The 26,194-nt window shown below is 41.6% G+C and overlaps 1 protein-coding gene across 4 annotated transcripts in view; it reads right to left on the bottom strand.

Moving 5' to 3' along the window:
- The window catches only part of serpini1 (serpin peptidase inhibitor, clade I (neuroserpin), member 1), a 51,915-nt gene that overhangs the window by 12,450 nt on the left and 13,271 nt on the right, over positions 1 to 26,194 (bottom strand). For 2 of the 4 annotated variants that reach the window (XM_034291675.1, XM_034291672.1), the window contains exons 1-5: positions 16,965 to 17,026; positions 9,808 to 10,065; positions 9,456 to 9,686; positions 6,807 to 7,001; positions 5,264 to 5,468 (exon numbers count right to left, since the gene is read on the bottom strand). In XM_034291675.1, the coding sequence (XP_034147566.1) occupies positions 5,264 to 5,468; positions 6,807 to 7,001; positions 9,456 to 9,686; positions 9,808 to 10,065; positions 16,965 to 17,025 (950 nt within the window). In that variant the 5' untranslated portion in view covers position 17,026. Of the gene's footprint in view, positions 1 to 5,263; positions 5,469 to 6,806; positions 7,002 to 9,455; positions 9,687 to 9,807; positions 10,066 to 12,138; positions 12,228 to 16,964; positions 17,027 to 26,194 lie in introns of those variants that run through there. The other 2 variants (XM_034291680.1, XM_013131366.4) reach the window with 2 other exon arrangements.

The following is a 26,194-nucleotide window of genomic DNA, read 5'->3' on the forward strand; positions in this document are numbered from 1 at the left end:
GTATTCGTGGTTGTTTAAAATCAAATAGTATGTTGTCATGCTTTCATTCCCTTGATAAACAATAATTAAGGTAGCCTATCGATTTGTGATGGTAACGGCTTTATAAAATGTCTACAAACTTGTACGCTTAAAATAATTGGCGGCTCCAACTTTTGTCTTGTCAGTATGAAAGTGCTGGTAAATAAGTTCGTTGCATTACCATGACACACAACGACAAACTAAAGGAATATTACAACTAGGCCCATATTTAAATAGTCTTAGCAAGCTATTAGCTTTGTTTTTATTACGTTCTTTAACGAATGTCACATTGTTTAATTGTGTTTACAGCTAGGCCTATATTAAATCGATTTAGTAGACTAGCACGATAGAATACTGTCAAACATTAGGCTTGCAGTGGTCTCTGTTCCAAATTATAGCCTACATTTGTGATAGAATAGTCACGACTCCACAAAAAATAATCCAACTATAAACACCCTCCCTATGCTTTTATATTGCATTTACTTTTAACGGTTAAATATGGATTTACTTTGGTAACGAATGGGAAAATATAATTTGAAGTCAGCGTATACACTCCTTACTAAGCACAGTATAACTTTTTTAGTACCTAACAACCTTATTATATGGCGGGTGTTATAAGACTACCCGTCCATGGCTGGCTGTTATTATTTAAATAAAGCTATTGATTTTATAACTGAAAATGGCCAAAATAAGAAAAATGAAAATAAGGTAGGGAGTACATTTTCTTTATACTACTCTCTAGAGAAATATGACACTCCCGATCTGCATTGTGTAATCACAATGTAAAACTGCAATTCACATGTTAGGAATTCCATGAAAATTCAAAAGACAAAACTGAAACATTTGAATATGTATATAGTACATTTATTGAATAATTACCAGATGTCGTTAAAGCATTTATTTCCATATTTACAATGCACATTTAAATGATATCTACAATACTGAAAAATAAATTATATAGGCTACACATTACAGGTAAGCCTATCAGTTTTCTGTGAAGAAAAATATAAGAGAAAGAAGTCCTGTTTACAGAAAAGGGTCCAATAAAATAGATTCTTCATGGGAAACCTGTAGGAGAGATGCAAACTTGTAAATATACTAATGAAAAACATGCGATCTGCGATTTGAATTCGTTGTCTGTGGTTTTAACTAGCCACCCAGTCTCGCTTATTAAAACTCATACAGAGAAAGCAGCATAGCTAAGACAGTAATAAACATGGTCAAATAAAAAATTATAAGCCTAAAAAAGATGTTGCAATTATAGGGCTACAATGGTTTGATTGAGCAATGGACATGAACTTCGATTTGGGAAGGGAGGACGTATAGGCTAAAGCCAATGGCCGACACAGTTTACATTGATGAAATGTTCGAGAGTGAAAACAATTATTACAATATCGCTAGCAAACCAAAGCAACAAAACTCACTGGTAACTAGCTGTATTGCATAACCAAGCACCTCCACATGACTGGTGGTTTTAGCTAGATGAAAATAATATCTGAACTCACCTGTATTTAGCCGAAAAACGAACCCGTTCCTCCTCTCTTCGTCGGAGGTGTTTCACAACTTCCTGTTCGTACAGACTAGTGATCCCCGGGTTTCTGCGCCCTCTACTGTACGGGATAATATCTACACGCGTACACACGTGCGTTCAGTCGTTTATGTCAGTGGACTGAAGCAGTCGTATGAGCGCGTATACTGACGCGTCGTGTATACGGGTATAGGAACGCGTATACATGGGTGCATACACGTATACACGGTTGCATACGCGTATAGACATATACACGGTCGCATACGCGGTGGTATGCACATTAGGTCGTTTCAATAGCTTAATAAAGTCCCTTTTCACCTGCCATACACAGACACACACATATATGTGTATGTGTGTGTGTGTGTGTGTGTGTGTGTGTATATATATACATATATATATATATACACACACACACACACAGGTGCTGGTCATGAAATTAGAATATCATCAAAAAGTGAAACTTGTATAATGTATACATTCATTCCACAATATTTACATTTTGATTATTATAAGTGACAACTGACAACAAATGAAAAACCCAAATTCAGAATATTGAAAAGGTTCAATATTGAAGACACCTGGTGCCACACTCTAATCAGCTAATTAACCCAAAACACCTGCAAAGGCCTTTAAATGGTCTCTCAGTCTAGTTCTGTAGGCAACACAATCATGGGGAAGACTGCTAACTTGACAGCTGTCCAAAAGACGACCATTGACACCTTGCACAAGGAGGGCAAGACACAAAAGGTCATAGCTAAAGAGGCTGGCTGTTCACAGAGCTCTGTGTCCAAGCACATTAATAGAGAGGTGAAAGGAAGTAAAATATGTGGTAGAAAAAAAAAGTGTACAAGCAATAGGGATAACCGCACCCTGGAGAGGATTGTGAAACAAAACATTCAAAAATGTGGGGAAGATTCACAGAGTGGTCTGCAGCTGGAGTCAGTGCTTCAAGAACCACCACGCACAAACATATGCAAGACATGGGTTTCAGCTGTCGCATTCCTTGTGTCAAGCCACTCTTGAACAAGACACAGCGTCATAAGCGTCTTGCCTGGGCTAAAGACAAAAAGGACTGGACTGTTGCTGAGTTATGTTCTCTGATGAAAGTACATTTTGCATTTCCTTTGGAAATCAAGGTCCCAGAGTCTGGAAGAAGAGAGGAGAGGCACAGAATCCATGTTGCTTGAAGTCAAGTTTCCACAGTCAGTGATGGTTTGGGGTGCCATGTCACCTGCTGGTGTTGGTCCACTGTGTTTTCTGAGGTCCAAGGTCAATGCAGCCGTCTACCAGGAAGTTTTAGAGCACTTCATGCTTCCTGCTGCTGACCAACTTTATGGAGATGCAGATTTCATTTTCCAACAGGACTTGGCACCTGCACACAGTGCCAAAGCTACCAGTACCTGGTTTAAGGACCATGGTATCCCTGTTCTTAATTGGCCAGCAAACTTGCCTGACCTTAACCCTATAGAAAATCTGTGAGGTAATGTGAAGAGGAAGATGCGATACGCCAGACCCAACAATGCAGAAGAGCTGAAGGCCACTATCAGAGCAACCTGGGCTCTCATAACACCTGAGCAGTGCCACAGACTGATCGACTCCATGCCACGCCGCATTGCTGCTGTAATTCAGGCAAAGGAGCCCCAACTAAGTATTGAGTGCTGTACATGCTCATACTTTTCATTTCCATACTTTTCAGCCAGCTAACATTTCTAAAAATATCTTTTTTTTATTGGTCTTAGGTAATATTCTAATTTTCTGAGATACTGAATTTGGGATTTTCATTAGTTGTCAGTTATAATCATCACAATTAAAAGAAATAAACATTTGAAATATATCAGTCTGTGTGTAATGAATGAATATACACTCACCTAAATTATTAGGAACACCATACTAATACTATGTTTGACCCCCTTTCGCCTTCAGAACTGCCTTAATTCTACGTGGCATTGATTCAACAAGGTGCTGAAAGCATTCTTTAGAAATGTTGGCCCATATTGATAGGATAGCATCTTGCAGTTAATAGAGATTTGTGGGATGCACATCCAGGGCACAAAGCTCCCGTTCCACCACATCCCAAAGATGCTCTATTGGGTTGAGATCTGGTGACCGTGGGGGTCATTTCAGTACAGTGAACTCATTGTCATGTTCAAGAAACCCATTTGAAATGATTTGAGCTTTGTGACATGGTGCATTATCCTGCTGGAAGTAGCCATCAGAGGATGGGTTCATGGTGCTCATAAAGGGATGGACATGGTCAGATACAATGCTCAGGTAGGCCGTGGCATTTAAACTATGCCCAATTGGCACTAAGGGGCCTAAAGTGTGCCAAGAAAACATACCCCACACCATTACACCACCACCACCAGCCTGCACAATGGTAACAAGGCATGATGGATCCATGTTCTCATTCTGTTTACACCAAATTCTGACTCTATCATCTGAATGTCTCAACAGAAATCGAGACTCATCAGACCAGGCAACATTCTTCTAGTCTTCAACTGTCCAATTTTGGTGAGCTTGTGCAAATTGTAGCCTCTTTTTCCTATTTGTAGTGGAGATGAGTGGTACCCGGTGGGGTCTTCTGCTGTTGTAGCCCATCCGCCTCAAGGCTGTGCGTGATGTGGTTTCACAAATGCTTTGCTGCATACCTCGGTTGTAACGAGTGGTTATTTCAGTCAAAGTTGCTCTTCTATCAGCTTGAATCAGTCGGCCCATTCTCTCCTCTGACCTCTAGCATCAACAAGGCATTTTCGCCCACAGGACTGCCGCATACTGGATGTTTTTCCCTTTTCACACCATTCTTTGTAAACCCTAGAAATAGTTGTGCGTGAAAATCCCAGTAACTGAGCAGATTGTGAAATACTCAGACCGGCCCGTCTGGCACCAACAACAATACCTGACACTCTCAAAATTGCTTAAATCACCTTTCTTTCCCATTCTGACATTCAGTTTGGAGTTCAGGAGATTGTCTTGACCAGGACCACACCCCTAAATGCATTGAAGCAACTGCCATGTGATTGGTTGATTAGATAATTGCATTAATGAGAATTGAACAGGTGTTCCTAATAATCCTTTAGGTGAGTGTATATATATATATATGTTCTGAGGGCAGAAAGAAACGTGATTGGTACAGGCGAACATCCAATCGAAATGGAGAGGAGGCGGTGCTCATGAACATTTCAAATTACATCAAGAAGCGTGCAAATGTTTGCCTGCTATGTTATAATAAAGTACATGATAAATGACTTGATTACACTAACATTCAGTGGTGAAATTTTGGTAGAGATAACATTCTCTTGGTTATTTGATCCAGCTTGAAATGTTCATGAGCACCGCCTCCTCTCAATTTTAATTGGGAGTTTTGCCTGAACCATTCGATTTCTTTCTGCTCTCAGAACATGTTTGAGTAAGTAAAACAGTTTAGCACAAGGTGCTGGTTGGGGTTAAGATCTAGGAGGGAGTGATCTATGCTGAATGGGCGTAAACAAAGACGAGTGATCTGACAAGTGAGCTTGGCTTTTTTTCTCAGAACTAGGTAGAGCAGATTATCAACTTTTAAAGCAGCATCTCTCATAACTTTATCAAAATATAGTGTATTATGTACCATTGCAAAGCTCAGAGTCTGGACCTTTATAAAATGTAATAAAAGGCCAAACTCCAATTTTGTAATAAGACCCCGTTCCTGAATTGTCACATGTATTGTGTGCGTGTTCTCACTTGGGCAGGTAGACCTCCACCTTCTGCCTCTTGACATTGTTGGCCCACTCCTCCAGAAGAGGGGCCTTGATGATGGGCTCCAGGGCTGCCAGGGGGACCTCCTGCCTGGGCAACACTATCAGCATGCTCATATCCTCACCCTCGTAGGGCATCTCTAACACCTGGTACACACCACCAGCCTCGGACGATCCGTCACTGAACTCCCCTGAGACAGACAAGACAAGTCGATCCATGTCACAGACAAACTTACTTTATACCTTATGTTTTTAAGGCTTTGGTGCTTATTTCAAGAATATGCAGTTAACATGCATAATTCTTAATACGTAACTCTAAACACTTTTAAAACATTTTAAGTTGGATTTGACCAATATGTTAGTATATCAGTCAAATCCAGACATATTAATGTTATCTGAAAATTGCTTCTCAAAGAAGACGAGCTATGTTGATACAATTTATTTAGGGTAGATAGGATGGATAAAGATGGTGATATTGTCCTTTTCACAAAATAATCACCTCTCACACCTCTTACTATGTAATTTGACTTGGTAGCCTTAAAGCAATTCATATTTGGGTGAAATTATGCATACCTTTAATTGTTCTTGAAAACATACGGACAATTATTTCACAACAAGCCAAAACCTTAAATAAGCATTATTAGCATAGTCCAAATTAGGTTTCCACTTGCTATGCAGCCTTTGTTGCTCGGGACTCACAGTTTCAGCTCATGAACAATGTTAACAATGATAATTCCAGGCTGGGACATTGGTGCACTTTAAAAAAAATCACACAACCGTTCGGTAAACCTATGGAATTTATTTTTAACTTTCATGTGCAGCAAGGCATTCTCCAGCCTTCTACCTTGCTTGAGCTCACAGGTGCCCAAGCTGCCACAAGGAGTTGCTAGAGCACAACAAGGCAATCCTGTTGATTAATAACACCACCAAACCTGGATAGTGCTGGCCAATTGCACTGCCCTTGGCTGGATGCCCTTTTGGGACCTTGTGCCCGATTTAAACCCTGGTCTTGCAATGATGCAGGTAACTGGAGGCACTGGCTTACCCACTGTGCCATTTAATCTCGGCTAATGAAGATTTTCTCTCTCTCTATTCCACTGATTTCAGCTACTCCACTTGAATGTAGAGGGGCATTTGCATGAAGTAACAGCTTCACCGGGAGAGTAGGAATCAGTAGATGGATTCAGCTAAGAGCATATTGTAGATTCATACATTATCATGCTGCATATAATTTCACTGAAGTGCCTTGGTAGTACAAGTACAGCTCAAAGAGATGAACTATTAAAGTACTAGTTCCTCCCAAAATGTACTTAAATTTGACTGGTTAGTAACCACTACTGTGGACACCAATAGCTTCAGAATGTTTCTCCTGATTAACTGTAAACCTATCCTTGATTCTGAAATCCATAAAACATACTAACCCCATTATCCAAACACAACCTTTTGAAAAGAAAAAGCTGGTTTATGCTATTTGTAAGGTCATTCAATGAATTCTGGCTTAATGCAATACAAGAACACACTGTCCCTACCGTAGTAGAACTCTCCTTGCTGGTACATCATGAGGGTTTGGACCTCACTCCCATCATCTTTGCTGAAGGAGAAGGTTCTGGTGTTTTCAGGTCTGAACTGGTTCTTCCAGCTGCCGCGGAAATACACTGCATTGACCAGGGTCAACCGGGTGACACTGCTGAAGTCATCAGCTGACAACAGGTCACGAATCTTACCTAAAGACAGAGTGCCAGAGTGATTCCTGTTGGATGAACCTGTGATGTTATGATTTGAATGTACCAAAATAGTAGGGCTGGGAATTGCCAGGTACCTCACAACACAATATGTTTTGCAATTGTTGTCAATTGAAGGTATTGTGATTTGATACTATATATACACTCACCTAAAGGATTATTAGGAACACCTGTTCAATATCTCATTAATGCAATTATCTAATCAACCAATCACATGGCAGTTGCTTCAATGCATTTAGGGGTGTGATCCTGGTCAAAACAATCTCCTGAACTCCAAACTGAATGTCAGAATGGGAAAGAAAGGTGATTTAAGCAATTATGAGCGTGGCATGATTGTTGGGTACCACTCATCTCCACTACAAATAGGAACGAGCTCACCAATTTGCACGAGCTCACCAAAATTGGACAGTTGAAGACTGGAAGAATGTTGCCTGGTCGGATAAGTCTCGATTTATGTTGAGACATTCAGATGGTAGAGTCAGAATCTGGCGTAAACAGAATGAGAACATGGATCCATCATGCCTTGTTACCACTGTGCAGGCTGGTGGTGGTGGTGTAATGGTGTGGGGGATGTTTTCTTGGCACACTTTAGGCCCCTTAGTAACAATTGGGCATTGTTTAAATGCCACGGCCTACCTGAGCATTGTTTCTGACCATGTCCATCCCTTTATGAGCACCATGTACCCATCCTCTGATGGCTACTTCCAGCAGGATAATGCACCATGTCACAAAGCTTGATTCATTTCAAATTGGTTTCTTGAACATGACAATGAGTTCACTGTACGGAAATGGCCCCCACAGTCACCAGATCTCAACCAAATTGAGCATCTTTGGGATGTGGTGGAACGGGAGCTTTGTGCATCCCACAAATCTCCATCAACTGCAAGATGCTATCCTATCAATATGGGCCAACATTTCTAAAGAATGCTTTCAGCACCTTGTTGAATCAATGCCACGTAGAATTAAGGCAGTTCTGAAGGCGAAAGGGGGTCAAACACAGTATTAGCATGGTGTTTCTAATAATCCTTTAGGTGAGTGTATATACATATACACATGCACATACACATATATACACATCAATTCCAAAAAAGTTGGGACACTGTACAAATTGTGATTAAAAAAGGAATGGAATAATTTACAAATCTCATAAACTTATATTTAATTCACAATAGAATATAGATAACATATTGAATGTTGAAAGTGAGAGCCCTGGATGTGCATCCCACAAATCTCCATCAACTGCAAGATGCTATCCTATCAATATGGGCCAACATTTCTGAAGAATGCTTTCAGCACCTTGTTGAATCAATGCCACGTAGAATTATGTATGTATGTATGTATGTATGTATGTATGTATGTATGTATGTATGTATGTATGTATGTATGTATGTGTGTATGTGTGTGTGTGTGTGTGTGTGTGTGTGTGTGTGTGTGTGTGTGTGTGTATGTATGTATGTATGTATGTGTATATATATATATATATATATATATATATATATATATATATATATATATATATACATACATTAACAAAATCTAAACCTTCAAGTAAGGTAAAATTTTTCAAAGGAAAACTTCTTACTATAATATTTGTTCAGTGAGGAAGTCTAACTTAGTGACTCTCCTGGTTAGTAACACCCCTCCGCCTACTTAGTGGTGTGAATAAGAAAACAAGTCAGTATCTGATGGTTTCCTTTAAATAAAGTTGATCAGACTGTTGACTGTGGCTTGAGGAATGTTGTGCCACTCCACTTCAATGGCTATGGGACATTTCTGGATATTAGCAGGAACTGAAAAACATCTCAAACATGCTCCCTGGATGACATGTCTGGTAAGTATCCAGGCCATGGAAGAACTGGGACATTTTCAGCTTACAGGAATTGTGTACAGATCCTACAGAGCCTCATTATCTTATCATGGTATCTCTGTCCATTCACGTGGCTACATGTGGTCTGTGGTTGTGACTGCCAGTTAGTCTGCCACATTCTTTACAATGATACGTGAACCTTTCCTGGCAACTGCACTGGTGGAATCATCATGCCAAATGCTCCCTTCAAAGGTGAGACAGCTGTACCAATGGATTGAGTGACAAAATTGCATTTTTCACTGCATAGTAGAGTGGCATGTTATTGTACCCAGCACAAGATTCAACTGTGTAATGATCATGATGTTTCTTGATATGTCACACCTGTCAGGTGGATAGATTATCTTGGAAAAGGAGAAAGAAGCTCACTATGCACATTATGTGAAAGAAATATGCTTTTTCCGATTTCTGGATCTTCTATTTCAGCTTATAAAACATGGGACCAACACTTAAACTGTATATACTGTATAAATACTGTATACTGTATAAATACTGTATTTTGTTCATATTTTTGTTCAATATACATCCACTACATTAACATTACAAGACCTTCTATGAATCCACTGGCTAACCTTCCGTGTGGTTTTCCACCCAGCCGTTGATCTGCTCTGCCACGGCAGCAGATTCACTGAAGTCCACCGTCTCCACCTCGGCCCGGAATAACTTCCTCATCAGCCGCAGGAACGTCGGGTTGAAGGTCACTCCGCTCTGCAGGAAGAGGGAGTTGGCCAATCGGATGATGTAGCGGGCGTCGTCTTCATACAGAGCCCCCGTCAGGTTCTGGAGCATTGAGAACTCAACATCTGGGAGACAGATAGACGTACAGTCATCTTCCTGACTGTGAGGTGGTTGTGCAGGTGTGTCAGTCTATATATCAAAATTAAGCAGGTTGCACCCTGCTCCCAACAGATCAATTGTGTCTACCTTTAGGTAGGTGGCTGAAGCCTAAAGCCTGGCGTATCTCTGTGAGGGAGGCCCCGCGGGCCCCTAGCTCCACCATGCCCAGGGCCAGAGCCACGCTCAGGGGGGAGAAGATGATGTTCTCATCCCCCCCCTGCATGTGGTGGTACAGTCTGACTGAGAACTCTGCCGTGGGGTCTTCTGGAATATCAGCCGCACGGTACCCAGGGCCCAGCAGCAGGATGGACAGGAGGCCGAGAATCAACATGGGAAGGCTGAGATCTGAAGACAGAGGGGGGGTGGGGGGAGCATGTTAGGGCCTGAAAAACAGGAATATATAAATATTCACAGGGATGGTACAGACAGAGATAGAGTGACAGAGACAAAGAATGAATGACAGAGAAAGAGAGTGACAGAGAAAAAAGAAACAAAATGTGAGTAAAAGAAACAGAGAGAAAGAGATGCAAGGGGATGGAGAGAGATGAGAGAAAGGGAGTGGAAGAGTAAATTGAAAGGAAAATGAAAAGAATGACAACGAGAAAAGTAAACGGACTGTTAAACAGCCAGTTAACTACAGCTGTATGGCTGTAACTAGATTACGAGGAAATGAGCAGAAAAGGGGATTGTGGGAACGTGGGGGAGGGGAGAGGCTGTAACTACATGTACACTGTCGACTGCAGACAGACACTCAGTTTTGCGCGGATTTACTTAATGAGCTCATGCATATTTCATTCCAGTTAAATCAGCTTTTTCTTTGAAATCTGCCTGCCTTAGTACTATGAGAATGCCTGTGTGTATTTCAGAGAGTTGGTGTGCCATGAATGATTGACAAGTGACCCTTCTCCCTCCCTCCCTCCCTCCCTTTTCTTTCTCTCGCCCCCTCACTCCATTCCTCCATCCCCACATGTGTATATTCTCTTTGCATTGCTTTCCATCCCTCTCTCTCAACCTCCCTCATTCCACACGTATCTCAAGTCTCCTCCATCCGTCACATTGTCCCTCTCTTCATCCCTCCCCCTCTCTCTCTCTCTCATCCTCCCTCCTTCCACACGTATCTCAAGTCTCCTCCATCCGTCACATTGTCCCTCTCTTCATCCCTCCCCCTCTCTCTCTCTCTCTCATCCTCCCTCCTTCCACACGTATCTCAAGTCTCCTCCATCCGTCACATTGTCCCTCTCTTCATCCCTCCCCCTCTCTCTCTCTCTCATCCTCCCTCCTTCCACACGTATCTCAAGTCTCCTCCATCCGTCACATCGTTCCTCTTTTCATCCCTCCCTCCCTCCATCTCTTCCCACCAGTCCACACTCCTTTTTCCCCTCCTATCCCTCCTTATCTCTTTTCCTCCTCCATCCCTCACTCTGTACCTCAGCAGCAATAGTTTTAGAAAAGGCCGGTGTGTGTTTAGGCTGCTTCTGCTAAACACACAATTGTGCGCACACTTGACACACACACACACACACATACATTTGATGCAGTTTCTTCTGCCTCATACCGTTGCCTGGCAACAATGTTTCAGCACAAACAAAAAAAGAAGCGTGCCACTGCGTTTTTTGAGCAATAGAGGTAATGAGAGCGAGACACACGCACACACACAGCAGCCTTTCTGTAGTGTATTGCAGAGCCTCTGAATAGGTCCATATACCTTGCATGCTTTGTTTGTGTGTTTAGGGCTGAGTTGTGTGTGTGTGTGTGTGCAAGTTATTAATTACTATCATTGGGGCAGAGTCCCATGCTGGGCAAGAATCTCCTATGGTTGCTGTGGACTGCAGTGACATTGTACCTAAGAGAACAATGCCAGAGCTGGCTCCATACTGCAGCCCTTTCCTGGTACCTGTTGTGAATCATCTCCTCTCCTCTGCGTCCTCTCAGACTGGCACTCAACATTAGAAGTCTATGCTCTGTGGCACACAGCATCACAACCATGCAGACTTACTCAGTTTTGCTCCAGGAACTCTTGGAAATTATAATATATGGTCATTATTTCTGTATAATCTCCATTGGCAAGTGAGTAATCTTGGTTAACCCACATTAGAAATATAAGATTATATTATTTTGTTTGTTAATCGCACACAAGGCCTTACTGGACTGATGTTTAACCTGACCCCTCTAAATTGGAGAGGTGCAGGAATCTGCCAGTGGACACTGTTCAGGTTAGCTGCCTTGCTCTAGAGCAGAATGACAGATTTTATCACTTTTTTTTTGAATGTTTCGTTAAATTATGGGTTTGTGACTTTTAAGACATGAGATAGTCGTAAGTGGAACAAAGAGGTCCACTCCTCTGTCTTTTAATGTTACTGGCTCGACCATGGGGGAAATGTCCTCTAACCTACCGAACTACAAAAGATTCCAACTCACCAGAACAAACACTACTAGTGCCGTGGTTGTTTGCCGGTGAATGTGTTCTCCTCCATGCCTGTGTATTGACAAAACACTTTCTGGCTGAGTGAAGTGTGATGAGAAAATTCATTGCGAACTGAACATCAAGAAATTGGGAGGGGAGAAATTGGGGGGAAAATTAGAGTAACAAAAGATAATATTGAAGGCAGTGCAATTTTCTACAGATCATTTGAGTATGAAAAGGGTTTATAAAATCCTCAAAAGTATTATTGTTCTGGAAAAGATGTATCTGTAGTACATAGCTAAAGTCTATAATGTGTAGTATAAATGTAGGTCTAATTTTTGTTGTGTCAGGACAAACCCAAAAAAATAAAAATGCATTCTGATCACCAATCTGGAGATGTGCCCCCAAGATTCCTGATGACTTGTCAAACTGTCCGCAGTGTTTTCCTTCTGAACAAACACATACATCAGACAGCTTTCAATCAGTATCACACTTTGTGACCAGTATAAAAGACACTGTGAGCCACCAGCCTAGAATAATAGGCCGTAATGAATGAGTCCACTCCAAAATACACAAAACATATAATTTCAAATGCTCGACTATAACAATCTCGGCCTAACAACAGCCTATCGACCTAAGGATCAAGCAGTCGACTAAATGGGCTCGCCCAGGTATCGTGACAGATCCTTTAGGGAGTATGTCCACAAGAGATTGGTATGGGGATACATTGTTTTTGGCTGGACAAGTCCTCATGTCATCTTAATCTCGGAAAGCACGTCTCCCAGTCACCTAGTCACTCCTGTTCCCAATCGCAAAGAGTATTTTCAGCGGCTCCTCCGTAAAACGAACAGAGGGCAGGTTGTGAGGCGAATAAAGCTTTGGGTTGATAGGGAGGAACAGGTAGGCGGTGGGGGGTATTATCCGTGTAACAGTGACACCTGTGTGACCTTCTGAGTTGTGGGAGCTGTACTCCTGACGCAACCAGTGGCCTGTAATGGTAAACCTGATCAGTCAGGGTTGTCAGACTTAGGGAAAGGCCAAGGCGGAAGAGAGGGTCTGTGGCGGGGATCACCCGAGTGCCATGGGTGAAAACCGAGCCCTGATAAACCTGTGTGCTTCTTTAAAAGCCTCAAGTGATGCAAGCATGAACTCGGACACTTGAAAAAAGAAATTTCGGTTTAAGGTTCACAGCTTCTTTGATTAATTGAATTAAACCTGTTTGTCTATGAAAGCAACATGGCTGAAAGGGGATCTTAAAATCTCCACTAATATGCGGTAGTTGACATTTCCACATTTAGAAACATGGCGCCGCTCAAGCCATCAGACAGTTTAATCCTGAATGCCATTTAAACCCAACACCTTTAAGAAGTCATACCAAAAAGGGCAGAATTAGACACAAGTGATATGCTGTTGCTGGGTTTATAACAGAATGTAACACATTCATGTAGCATACACACACACACACAATGTATGTGAAAGGTCATCATTTATTCTTTGCACACAGACACAAAATCCAGATATTTCTTCCTGTTACCATGACAATAGGATAACCAACACTCCATTACCAACACTCCATCTCGAGACGAGACAGATTAAAACACACTGCCACAACATCTTAACACAAGAACATACACGCAAACACAAGCACACACACAGTGGGTTGTTTCCATCGCACTGCCTCTCATTGCCTGCTCTAGTTCTGTCATCTTTTTTTACTGAGTGTCTGCTTCATCTAACACACAAAACACACACCAGCAAACAAACACAGCACTTACCGTACAGTGTGCATACTCACTGTAACTTAATGAACACTTAATGAACACTTAAAGCCCTCTTCCATTGGAGTTGCTGAGACACATACTTGTAGACTGTAAACACATTTCTGCATTTCTAACAACCTACCTGAAATATTCACCCTTCTATGCATTTCTAACAACCTACCTGAAACATTCGCCCTTCTATGCATTTCTAACAACCTACCTGAAACATTCGCCCTTCTATGCATTTCTAACAACCTACCTGAAACATACGCCCTTCTATGCATTTCTAACAACCTACCTGAAACATTCGCCCTTCTATGCATTTCTAACAACCTACCTGAAACATTCGCCCTTCTATGCATTTCTAACAACCTACCTGAAACATACGCCCTTCTATGCATTTCTAACTTCCTACCTGAAACATACGCCTTTCTATGCATTTCTAACAACCTACCTGAAACATTCGCCCTTCTATGCATTTCTAACAACCTACCTGAAACATACGCCCTTCTATGCATTTCTAACTTCCTACCTGAAACATACGCCTTTCTATGCATTTCTAACAACCTACCTGAAACATTCGCCCTTCTATGCATTTCTAACAACCTACCTGAAACATACGCCCCTTCTACGCATTTCTAACAACCTACCTGAAACATATGCCCTTCTATGCATTTCTTTATTTCTTCATGACAAACACAAATTGCCACACATACTTCTCATGCCACATACCCATTTCTTATAACCACACACTTCTGCAAAAGCGCAGTGCAGAGGTGGAGCGTAGGTAATAGAGTGTAGTCAAGGGGAAGGGGAAAGGACTTTTGTGATTTCGACAGCTACGTGATGCTGATCAAGGAGACAGATTAGGCTCCACTTCCATTTGATAACAAGCATGGATCTCATGCTTATGGGAAAACTCACACATTGTGAGGGGAGGTTGTCTCTGGGCTTTCAATGCCTTGCTTCAAAGTCATTTTCCCGCTAAATCCCAAACACACGCTTGCAATCTGAGATTCCGAAATGTCCTTCAGAGACAGGCCTGCCTGGGATTTGCGTGAGACGGCAGGACACTGTAACTTGCACGTGCGTCCTCCCACTCCGACTCAATATGGATCTGTATAATCTCTGTCTATTAAACACAGCTCTGCTTTCCACAAGGTTTTTTGTCAAGCGAGTGGAGATTCTCACCACAGGGGCTGTAATTAAGGGCTGCCAGTTATGCATTGTTATTGTATGAGTCGTCTTCTGACTGATATGAAAAGATTAGACACTATTCAAAACCATTGCCCCCATAAAAAGTAATCAAGAACACACTTTCTGTGTGGAAAAAAAGAGAGTGAAGTAGAAAGTTATGCAGAGACGAATTGAGAGGATAGAAAAAGAAACTGAGAAATACAGAAACATGGAAATAGAGACAGACCAAAATAGAGAAAGGGAGAGAGAAATAGATGGAAACTGAAAGAGAGAAATAGGGAGGGAGGAAAAAATAACCGACATGAGAGGAATAAGGGTTTATGGGATTTTATTTAGGATTTTTCTTTTTTTCTTTTATAATCCTCTGTTACTCATCTGTCACCATGGAAGAGTGAGCAAGCACACTCCAACACAGTGTGCTGTAATTGCTCACACTGCCATGTTTTTAATGCCCTGTTGACAGACCAGGAGCTAAAATATTGCACATTTCATGCTAAGCATGTTTGGATTCTGTGTATGTCTTGTGTTTGTGTATGTTAATGTAAGTGTGCTGTTAAGTCAATATCTTTGGATTTTTCTTTTTGTCAGTGTGTGTTCTCAGACCCAACAGCCCAATAGTAATTTCTATGTATCATAGTTACTTAACCCTGCCCACCAGACCCGACTTCATTAGGACAGAAACACACACACACAAAACATTTGTTTTTCCCTATTCCCTTAAAACATTTGAAATGTTCCCTATTCCCTAGCACTAACCTAACCATAGCCTCAAAAGTCTTAAGCCTAAGTTAATTTTAACAGCTAATTCTTACCAGGAATGCCAAAAATGTACCCCAATTCTAACACTATGACTAACGGTATGATTGTATGTTTTTCCCTAAACCTAACCCCTGAGCTGAAATCCTTTTGGACACACACACATACACAAACATGGGTTATTCATACAGAAACACAATGAGCTCAACCTATGACAACCTCTCTACAAAGTGGGAAGGGATAAACAACATCAATTACTCTCTCACACATACGCACACACGCACCAGACTGACAGTGTCAATGCGAGAATAACAATCAGTCTGCTAGCTACAGAAACCCATATCATCTACCACTCCCCCTTCTCCATCTCTCCATTTCTCAATCAGAGAAATGAACAACACCTCTCTCTCTCTCATTCTCCCCAAGATTGCTCTGCACCATCCTCTGCACAGTTTTTCATTCTGATGGCAAGGGCTGGGAGAGGTTTATATTCATTTGTACCCATTTATCAACACTGTCTGTTACAGTACCTTCTATCTGTAAAAGATCCAGCAGTATTTTGACCCGGGAGAGAACAGTGTGTCAAGCCATTGTTATGCGACACAGCCCTTCCTCTTTAACAGCACGGCACCACCAAGAGCAATGATATGTCAGAACATGGCTAGCTCATCGATATGCTAGCAGAACAGAATCACTTCTCTTCATCCCATTCCCCTGCCCTCCATTCAAATTCTCCCTCCTTTTTAAAAAGTGATAGAAAGACTGTGACAGCTTCCTTCCCTTTTATAGGAGCAGAATGTCCTAACCCCGCCCCCCTTTCAGTCATATAGTGTCCCCAGTCCAAAATCAGTTCAACTCAAAAACAATCACCCATGACTGTTGTTGCTTTATCCGGTCATGTCCTATCAGGCGCACTGAAACAACACACAAAGAAACGACATGCACAGAAAGAGGGGAGGGGGACAGACTACGCAGGACACTACCAGCTCTCAGCCCAAGCTCTCAAACACCAGTGTAACGACAACTAACGGCCAAAACAAGGTTATGCTTTCATTAACTTCTCCCTGTCATCTTCTGCCAGGCATGCTGTAGGTGAAGTAGTAAACAAAAATGATTTCATAACCTACTGCTGCTAGAATCTTTCCCGAGCAGCTCCCCTGCTTGTTTGTGAATTAAATCAGGTGACATATGGGAGCTGCCACAGAAATCCCATGGTGCACTTTGCCCACACCACAGGGGTCAAAAGAAGTCAAGCATTTATTAATCCCTGTTAACAGGGAGAGGGAGTGAAAGAGAAGAAGAGAGGTTTGCACTCAGTCCAAACCGAAACAAAATAAATGTAGGATTTGATATTTTAGTTCACATGAAATATAAACACATCATTTGATATATACACAGTGTATATACACTGTATATACACACACACGAATAGGAAATATAGCAAAATGTATAGGAAATAAAGAAATTGAAAAGGTTATGAATAATTATTTTTAATTTAAATAGTAATTGTGTCCTTTGCTTTTGTCAAAGAATCCTCCATTTGCAACAATTGCAGCCTGGCAGACCTTTGGCATTCTAGTTGTAAATTTGTTTATGTAACTGAAGAGATTTCACCCCATGCTTCATGAAGCACCTCCCTCAAGTTGGATTGGATTGATGGGCACTTCTTACATACTGTACCATACCGTCAAGCTGCTCCCACAACAGCTCAATAGGGTTGAGATCTGGTGACTGTGCTGGCCACTCCATTATAGACAGAATACCAGCTGACTGCTTCTTCACTAAATAGTTCTTGCATAGTTTGGAGACTGTGTGTTGGGTCATGGTCCTGTTGTGGGAGGACATTGGCAAATTTTCATGGCGTTGAAAATTACCCGGTACAAATCTCCCACTTATTCATGACCAAAGCACCCCCAGACCATAACATTGCCTCCACCATTCGGTATGCCTCTCACTTCTTTGTAATCCAAACAGCTCAAACTTAGATTAGTCTGTCCATAATACTTTTTTTCAATCTTCCTGTCCAGTGTCAGTGTTCGTTTGCCCATCTTAATTGTTTTTTAGTGGACAGTCTGAGACAAGGAATTTTCTTTGCAGCTCCTTTCCAGCATCCCTGTGTCGCCTCTTCACTGTTGATGTTGAGAATGGTGTTTTGAGGGTACTATATAAAGAAGTTGCCTGTTGAGGACCTGTGACAGTGTAACAATGTCTACACTGTATTTGTGATCAAAAAATTCCAAGTGACCCCAAAACATTTGAACATACACACAGATACATATACACAGACGGGTCAAAACATTATGATCACCTGCCTAATATGCTGTTGGTCCCACACATGCAACCAAAACAGGGCCGACCCACCGAGGCATGAACTCTACACGACCCCTGAAGGTGTCCTGTGGTATTTGGCACCAAGACATTAGCAGCAGATCCTTCAAGTCCTGTGAGTTGTGTGGTGGAGCTGCTGTGGATCGGACTTGTTGGTCCAGCACATCCCACAGATGCACAATCAGATTGTGATCTGGGGAATTTGGAGGTCAGGGCAACACCTTGAACTCTTCAACATGTTCCTCAAACTACTCCCAAACAATGTGTGAATTGTGGCAGGGCACATGGTCCTGCTGAAAGAGGGAATACCATTGCCATGAAGGGGTGTACCTGGTCTGGAACAATGTTTGGTAGGTGGTAGGTAGGTGGCACATGTCGAATTGACATCCACATGAAGTCCCGGACCCGGGTTTCCCAGCAGAACATTGCCCAGAGCAGCACACACATTCCACTGGCTTGTCATCTTCCCACAATGCATACTGGTGCTATCACCTCCCCTGGTAAATGGTGCACATGTACATGGCCGTCCACATGATGTCTAAGAAAACTGCCCTCATTGGACTAGGTGACCATCTTTCACTGCTCCAAGGTCCAGTTGTGATGCTCATGTGCCCACTGAAGGCACTTTTGACAGTGAACAGGGGTCATCATGGACACTGAACGGTCTGCGGCTACACAGCCCCATATGCCGCAGGGTGCGATGCACTGTGTGTTGTGACACATTCCTTCAGTAACCATGGTTACAATTTTCTGTGACTTGTGCCACAGTAGACCTTCTGTTGGTTCGGACCAGACAGGATTGCCCTCATTTCCCTCACACATCAATGAGCCTTGGTAACTCAACACCCTGTCGCTGGATTGTGGTTTATCCCTCCTCAAACCACTGTCGGTAGGTACTCAACAGTGCTGACTGGGAACACCCCACAAGCCTTGCCATTTCAGAGATGCATCTAATCTACCCAGACCTTGACATGTGCCCTTGCTGGCATCAAGGCAACGGGTGGCTACAGTGATAAATCTAAAATGTGAATGTATATTGATTTGTTTAACACCTTTTGGTGTTACTACCTGATTCCATATATGTTAGTTCATAGTTTTGTCTTCACTATTATTCTACAATGTGGAAAATAAATACAAATATTAATTGAACATAAATACCCTTGAATGATTAGGTTTGTCCAAATGTTGAGTAATTCTATATTGATACATACATAAAAGGCGGTAGACAAAAATAACAGAAACCTAGCAATATATAATATTATGTGCCTAATAATCATTTGCCTACAGAAAAGCTCCAGTTCTTCTTGGAATGCTGTCACAAGTCCTAAACTGTGTGTAATGGGATATTCCACCTACTGTTCTTTGAGGGATGTAGGAGGCTGAAAGATGACTCATTAGACCATATTACTTTTTCCATTGCTCAGGAGTCCAGGTAATGTGCTTCTTAGATCCCATTTTGCGTCTTTGTGTGTTGGCTTTGGATACAAGCCATTTCTAAATTCCAGCCCTACCATAAATTCCAGTTTAGTAAAGATCACAACTTGCAGTTTTTGTTGAGACTGGGTCAGAGGTGCTGATGTCATTCTGTAGTCATTTTCAAGCCTGTGCTTTTGGGGCATTGAGCATCTATCAAGTTTAGAGTCTGTCTATCCCTTTCGGTCAGCTTCAACTTGCTACCAATGTTCCACTTTGGCAATGCAATTGGTCCATATGCTGTCCAGATTTTTTGAGACTGTTCCCCATGACAAATGTAATCATTGTACTGAAAATTGTCAATCAACGTGACCTCAACACCTGCGTTTGTAATTTTGACTATTTGACTAAACATACACCAATCAGCCATAACATTATGACCACTGACAGGTGAAGTGAATAACAATGATGATCTTGTTATCACAGCACCTATCAGTGGGTGGGATATATTAGGCAGCAAGTGAACATTCTGTCCTCAAAGTTGCTGTGTTAAACGCAGGAAAAATTGGCAAGTGAACTGGCAACAGGGTCATGGGCGGCCAAGGCTCACTGATGCATGTGGGAAGCGAAGGCGGGCCTGTGTGGTCCGATTCAACAGATGTGCTACTTTAGCTCAAATTGCTGAAAAAGTTAATGCTGGTACTGATAGAAAGGTGTCAGAACACATAGTGCATCGCAGTTTGTTGCGTATGTGCCTACAATGGGCACGTGAGCATCAGAACTGGATCACGGAGCAATGGAAGAAGATGGCCTGGTTTGATGAATCACGTTTACTTTTACATGTAGATGGCCGGGTGCTTATTCGTCGCTTACATGGAGAACACATGACACCAGGAGGCATTATGGGAAGGAGGCAAGCTGGCGGAGGCAGTGTGATGCATTGGGCAATGTTGTGCTGGGAAACCTTGGGTCCTGCCATTCATGTGGATGTTACTTTGACACGTACCACCTACCTAAGCATTGTTGTAGACCATGTGCACCCTTTCATGGCAATGGTATTCCCTGATGACATTGGCCTCTTTCAGCAGGATAATATGCCCTGCCACAAAGCAAGAATTGTTCAGGAATGGTTTGAGGAACACAATAACAAGTTTAAGGTGTTGACTTGGCCTCCAAATTCCCCAGAACTCAATCCAATCGAGCCTCTGTGGGATGTGCTGGACAAACAAGTCCAATCCATGGAGGCCCCACCTCGATACTAACAGGACTTAAAAGACCTGCTGCTAACGTCTTTGTGCCAGATACCACAGCACACCTTCAGAGGTCTAGTGGAGTCCATGCCTCGATGGGATTGTTAACTATATTGCCTTATATATTTCAATGGTGGCTTTTATTTTGAAAAAGAAAATCTAAGTTAGTGCTACCAGCATAATATCCTGCTGCTAGAAGAACGGTAATAAAGCCTCGAATGGCCATCACTACTAACAAGGTAACCAGGACCTTCAGAAGTTACATCCCACAACCATACTTCACAGTGGGGTTTAGGTTATTTTAGCAGTAACAACCCACAACCATACTTCACAGTGGGGATAGGTTATTTTAGCAGTAACAACCCACAGCCATGCTTCACAGTGGGGTTTAGGTTATTATAGCAGTAAAAACCCACAACCATACTTCAGTGGGGTTTAGGTTATTTTTGCAGTAACAACCCACAACCATACTTCACAGTGGGGTTTAGGTTATTTTAACTGTAACAAACCACAACCATACTTCACAGTGGGGATAGGTTATTTTAGCAGTAAAAACCCACAACCATACTTCACAGTGGGGTTTAGGTTATTTTCTCCATGACCACCCTTCTCTGGTGTTTATTGCCAAAAACACTCATTTTTGTCTCAACAGATGAACAACCTGGTTCCAATCAAAGTTCTAACGTTTAGCAAAATCCAGGCACTTACATAGGTCTTCTCAGGTAACCCCTGGGAAGTACCCTTGGTTAGAGACCACTGGGCTAGTTAACAGAAATACTACGATGACCAGTGGACCACGGACACAACCTGCTGAGAAACCGGGAGTGTCCAAATTTTGGTTTTCAGGGCACAGAGAGAGGTTGAGCAGGAAATAAACAGAGATATTGTAGGTAGGACAGAGAGTTTGTGGGTCACTGGAGAGTGTTGGAACAGACACTTTCCAGACCATTAACTAAAGCTACACCCTCCAAGCATGCAGACAAGGGCTGAGGTGGAGCCAAAGTTACCAACACAGAACAACAGCACCACTGCAACGCTTGACCCCTTTCCACAAACCCACATGCACAGGCACACACAGGCACAGATGGACTGCATTTGAAGTGAAAATGGATCAGTTTCTGTTTGGGGTCACTGACTGTGGTATAAAGCCTTTTCAAGAAATACTAAAGAGCATAGGGATGGGAAAGGTTACTAAGAACCACCATCTGTGGGACTTTGAGAGAGAGTAAGGTTTTTAAACGAGGACAGGATATGGATGGAGAGAGGCCATGCAGCAGACCTGCATGCACATGCAGAGTGGCCTGTGAGATTTCCACATGGTAATGAACCGTCTCTGTCAGTGACCTCCCCTGCATTTAATGTTCCTGTGTGTGCATGGCGTGATGCCTGCGTATGTGTGTGTGTATGTGGGAGGAAAACAGGATGTCATCTGTCTGATCAGATGCGTACCAGAGATCTGAGTCAGCCATCAAACTGCAGATCAATACCTGTGCTGAGGACAGAGTGCATGTGTGTTTGTGTTTTATAACACATGAAGAACTTAAGGTAATTTCAGAATTCGACAGCGTAAGACATGCTTTTCCAATTGGTCTTTTCAAAAACAATGGCGGAACCCAAACCACCAGATACTTCCCATACATTTTGGGGGAAATTTTATTTGTTGCTTATTTACATTGGACTATTGTTTACATGTTGTGTTATATGCAATGTGCAAAGTTAGTAGCAAAGACATTCCTAGCTGTAATTCAAGCAAAAAGTGGTGCCACCAAGTAGTAACTCAGGGGGGTGTTCACTTACCCACATATGTTTTTTTACTGTTTTCATTTTGATAACTCTGAAAATGTTTTTTTTATTGTGGATGACTGCGTTTTAAAAAGTCACATTTTATGTGTTTTCATTTCAGGCTGTAAGGCAACAAAAGGTGATCATTTTCTAAGGGTGTGGTGACATTCTATACCCATTGCATGTTTGAGAATCTGCAATTTTTCAGATAATTAGATGTTTTTTCAGGTGACTTGCATATTTTGGGTGACCCATGGTAACAGTGATGTTTAGGCAATGCGCTTAAAGTACAGTCTCTCAACTTGAAGTTCAGGGTATTCAGATCCAAGTGTTTCTCAATGGAGTAAGGGTATAGGAATTACAGTACAGCTATTTAATATGTTGCCCTCTCTTTTTCAAGGGAACAAAAGTAAATGGACAATTGACTCAAATGCTGTTTCATGGACAGGTGTGGGCTATTCCTTTGTTATTTCTTCATCAGTTAAGCAGGTAAATGGTCTGGAGTTGATTCCAGGTGTGGCATTCACAATTGGGAGCTGTTGCTGTGAACCCACAACATGCGGTGCTCTCAATGCAAGTGAAACAGGCCATCCTTAGGCTGCAGTGGTGGATGATTGTAGGATCCTTTCCATGATAAAGAAAATCCCCTTCACAACATCCAGCCAAGTGAAGAACAATCTCCAGGAGGTAGGCATATCATTATCCAAGTCTACCATAAAGAGAAGACTTCATGAGAGTAAATACAGAGGGTTCACCACAAGGTGCAAACCATTCATAAGCCTCAAGAACAGAAAGGTCAGATTAGACTTTGCCAAAAAACATCTAAAAAAGCCTGCCCAGTTCTGGAACAGCATTCTTTGTACAGATGAAACTAAGATCAACCTGTATCAGAATGATGGGAAGAAAAAAGTATGGAGAAGGCTTAGAATGACTCATGAGTCGAAGCATACCACATCATCTGTAAAATACAGTGGAGGCAGTGTGATGGCATGGTCATGCAAGGCTTCCAAAGGCACTGGGTCACTAGTATTTATTGATGATGTGACAGAAGACAGAAGCAGCCAGATGAATTCTGAAGTGTACAGGGATATATTGTCTGCTCAGACTCAGCCAAATTCAGCAAAGCTGATTGGAGGGTGCTTCATTTTACAGATGGAGAAAGACCCAAACTTACTGTGAAAGCAACCCAGGAGTTTTTTAAGGCAAAGAATTGTAATATTCTGCAATGGCCAAGTCCATCACCTAAACTCAACCCGATTGAGCATGCATTTCACTTGCTGAAGACAAACATTAAGGCAGAAAGACCCTGGCAAAGCATCAGAAAGGAAGAAACCCAGCATTTGGTCAAATCCATTCTGGTGGCATACAGAGGGAAATTATGAACATTGTGTCAGTGTCCAAACATTTTCAGCACAAACTGTAGGTTACATTGCGGTCGTGATATGTTGAGATGTTCAAGATGAGGGCAAATCTACTGCATCATAAGTTACTGCAATGTATGTGTTTGTGAGACTTTGATTTCTAGTTGGTGAAGGAATTTAGGTTCAACAGGTTCAAGAGGGGTTCTAACATCGCATAAATGTTTTTCAACAAACTTTAACATACGGTATGATTGAGTAAATTGTAACAGCACAAAAATGTTAAAAATGAACAGACCTCAATTTAAATGCCCCACCAATGGTTGTTCTAATTCTTCAATGCTAATCTAGTCGAATAAATGTGACTATTCTATTGAGAAATTCCACATTGTCGTTAACCTTAAATTACAATACCTTTCCAGGTTTTTCAGAAATTGTAGTTGGAGGATTCAAAGAATCGGCAGGGAATAAGCTCAGAAATGAAGAAACCCGAAATCAGAGTTTCTTAAACATAGAGCATGTTTGTGGACATTTCCAGAATTTTTACGTTTAAAGAATAAGGAGTGCCACCACAGTCCCTGTTTACCGAAGTTAGCCGTGGGAGTCAATATAACAAAACCCTGAGATGCATTCTTGCTATAATCAACCAGTTACCAAAAGAATTAGAAAAGTTAAAACGTTTTGTGATGGTCTACCTTTGGTACTGGCTTTCAGCAAGTTAGCATTCGGGATTTGCCTCTCCGGTTTCTAAACAGGAATATAATCCCAGGCTGGATTACGAGTCCTAAACATCAACAGTGACCCATCATACTCCCTTTATTGACACCACCATAATTAATCTATTCTTTCACTACCTCTTTTGCTCCCTGTAGTAATCCCTGACATCCATTCAGTTTCAATAGCTTTATTGGTAGCGGAAAAATGGTTTACATAAAAAATTATGAATAACCAAGAAAATAAAATGTTATGTACACAAGGGTGAGAGCATTTGAAATGGTATATTATTAGCTATGTACAGTGTTGTAACTACATGCATATAGTTCAAGTAAATAAAGAGATATATATTGGTTGTTTACACTGTTGTTTGTGTTCTTGACTGTCTCAGTCTCTGCGCTTTCATCTTTCCCTCAGTGCCTTCATCTCTTTTATACTTCATCTCTCGTCATCCTCCCTTTCTCTCACTGAGAGGATTAACTAAACCCTTGTGGATTGCACAGAAGAAAACCTGCTTATTCCCAGTGTGTGTGTGTGTGTGTGTGTGTGTGTGTGTGTGTGTGTGTGTGTGTGTGTGTGTGTGTGTGTGTGTGTGTGTGGTATTTCAATATGGCAGCCAGCATGGAGGCTAAACTGTATGGTCCCATGCATCCAAATGATGATCTCATGTCCTATCAGTGTTGGGGAAAGTAACTAATTACAGTTACTGGTCACAGTTCCCATTGCTGTACTTAGCTGTTACGTAAAGATACATCTTTGATTCTAACACAGGGGGGTGTTCATTTATCCACATATGGTATTTTACTCTTAAATGTAATACGTTTTCTTTTTTTTTGTTTATTGTGAATGACTTCGTGTAAATATGTTTTAAAAAGTCAAATGTTATGTGTTTTTGTTTCAAGTTGTAAGGCAACAAAAGGTGATCATTTTCTAAGGGTGTGGTGACATTCTATACCCATTGCATGTTTGAAAATCTGGGCTTTTTCAGACAACTGGCTGTTTTTTCAGGTGACTTGCATATTTTGGGTGTAACACATGTAACAGTCTGATGTTTAGGCAATGCGCTTAAAGTACAGTCTCTCAACTTGAAGTTCAGGGTATTCAGATCCAAGTGTTTCTCACTGGAGGAAGGGTTTAGGAATTACAGTACAGCTATTTAATATGTTGCCCTCTCTTAAAGATAAGTCCTTTGATTCTGTATGCATGTGTTGGTCACTTATGGCCAGAAGGCAATGGGTTAAAGTATATGACCCGATTTCCCAAAAAGTCAGGACACTAAAATGGAAATAAAAACAGAATGCAATGATGTGCAAAACATTTAAATCCTGCATTCAATAGACAATAGAACAAATAAAACATATCAAATGTTGAAACTGAGGAATGATACATATATGCCCACTTTGACTATGATGCCAAAAAGGTGGGACAGGGCCAACAAATTACTGGAAAAGTTATGTAATGCTAAAAAAAGCTGGTGGAACATATCAAAACTAAAAGGTTAATTGGCAACAT

The sequence above is a fragment of the Esox lucius genome, chromosome 1, assembly GCF_011004845.1.
Source record: "Esox lucius isolate fEsoLuc1 chromosome 1, fEsoLuc1.pri, whole genome shotgun sequence".
NCBI lineage: Eukaryota > Metazoa > Chordata > Actinopteri > Esociformes > Esocidae > Esox > Esox lucius.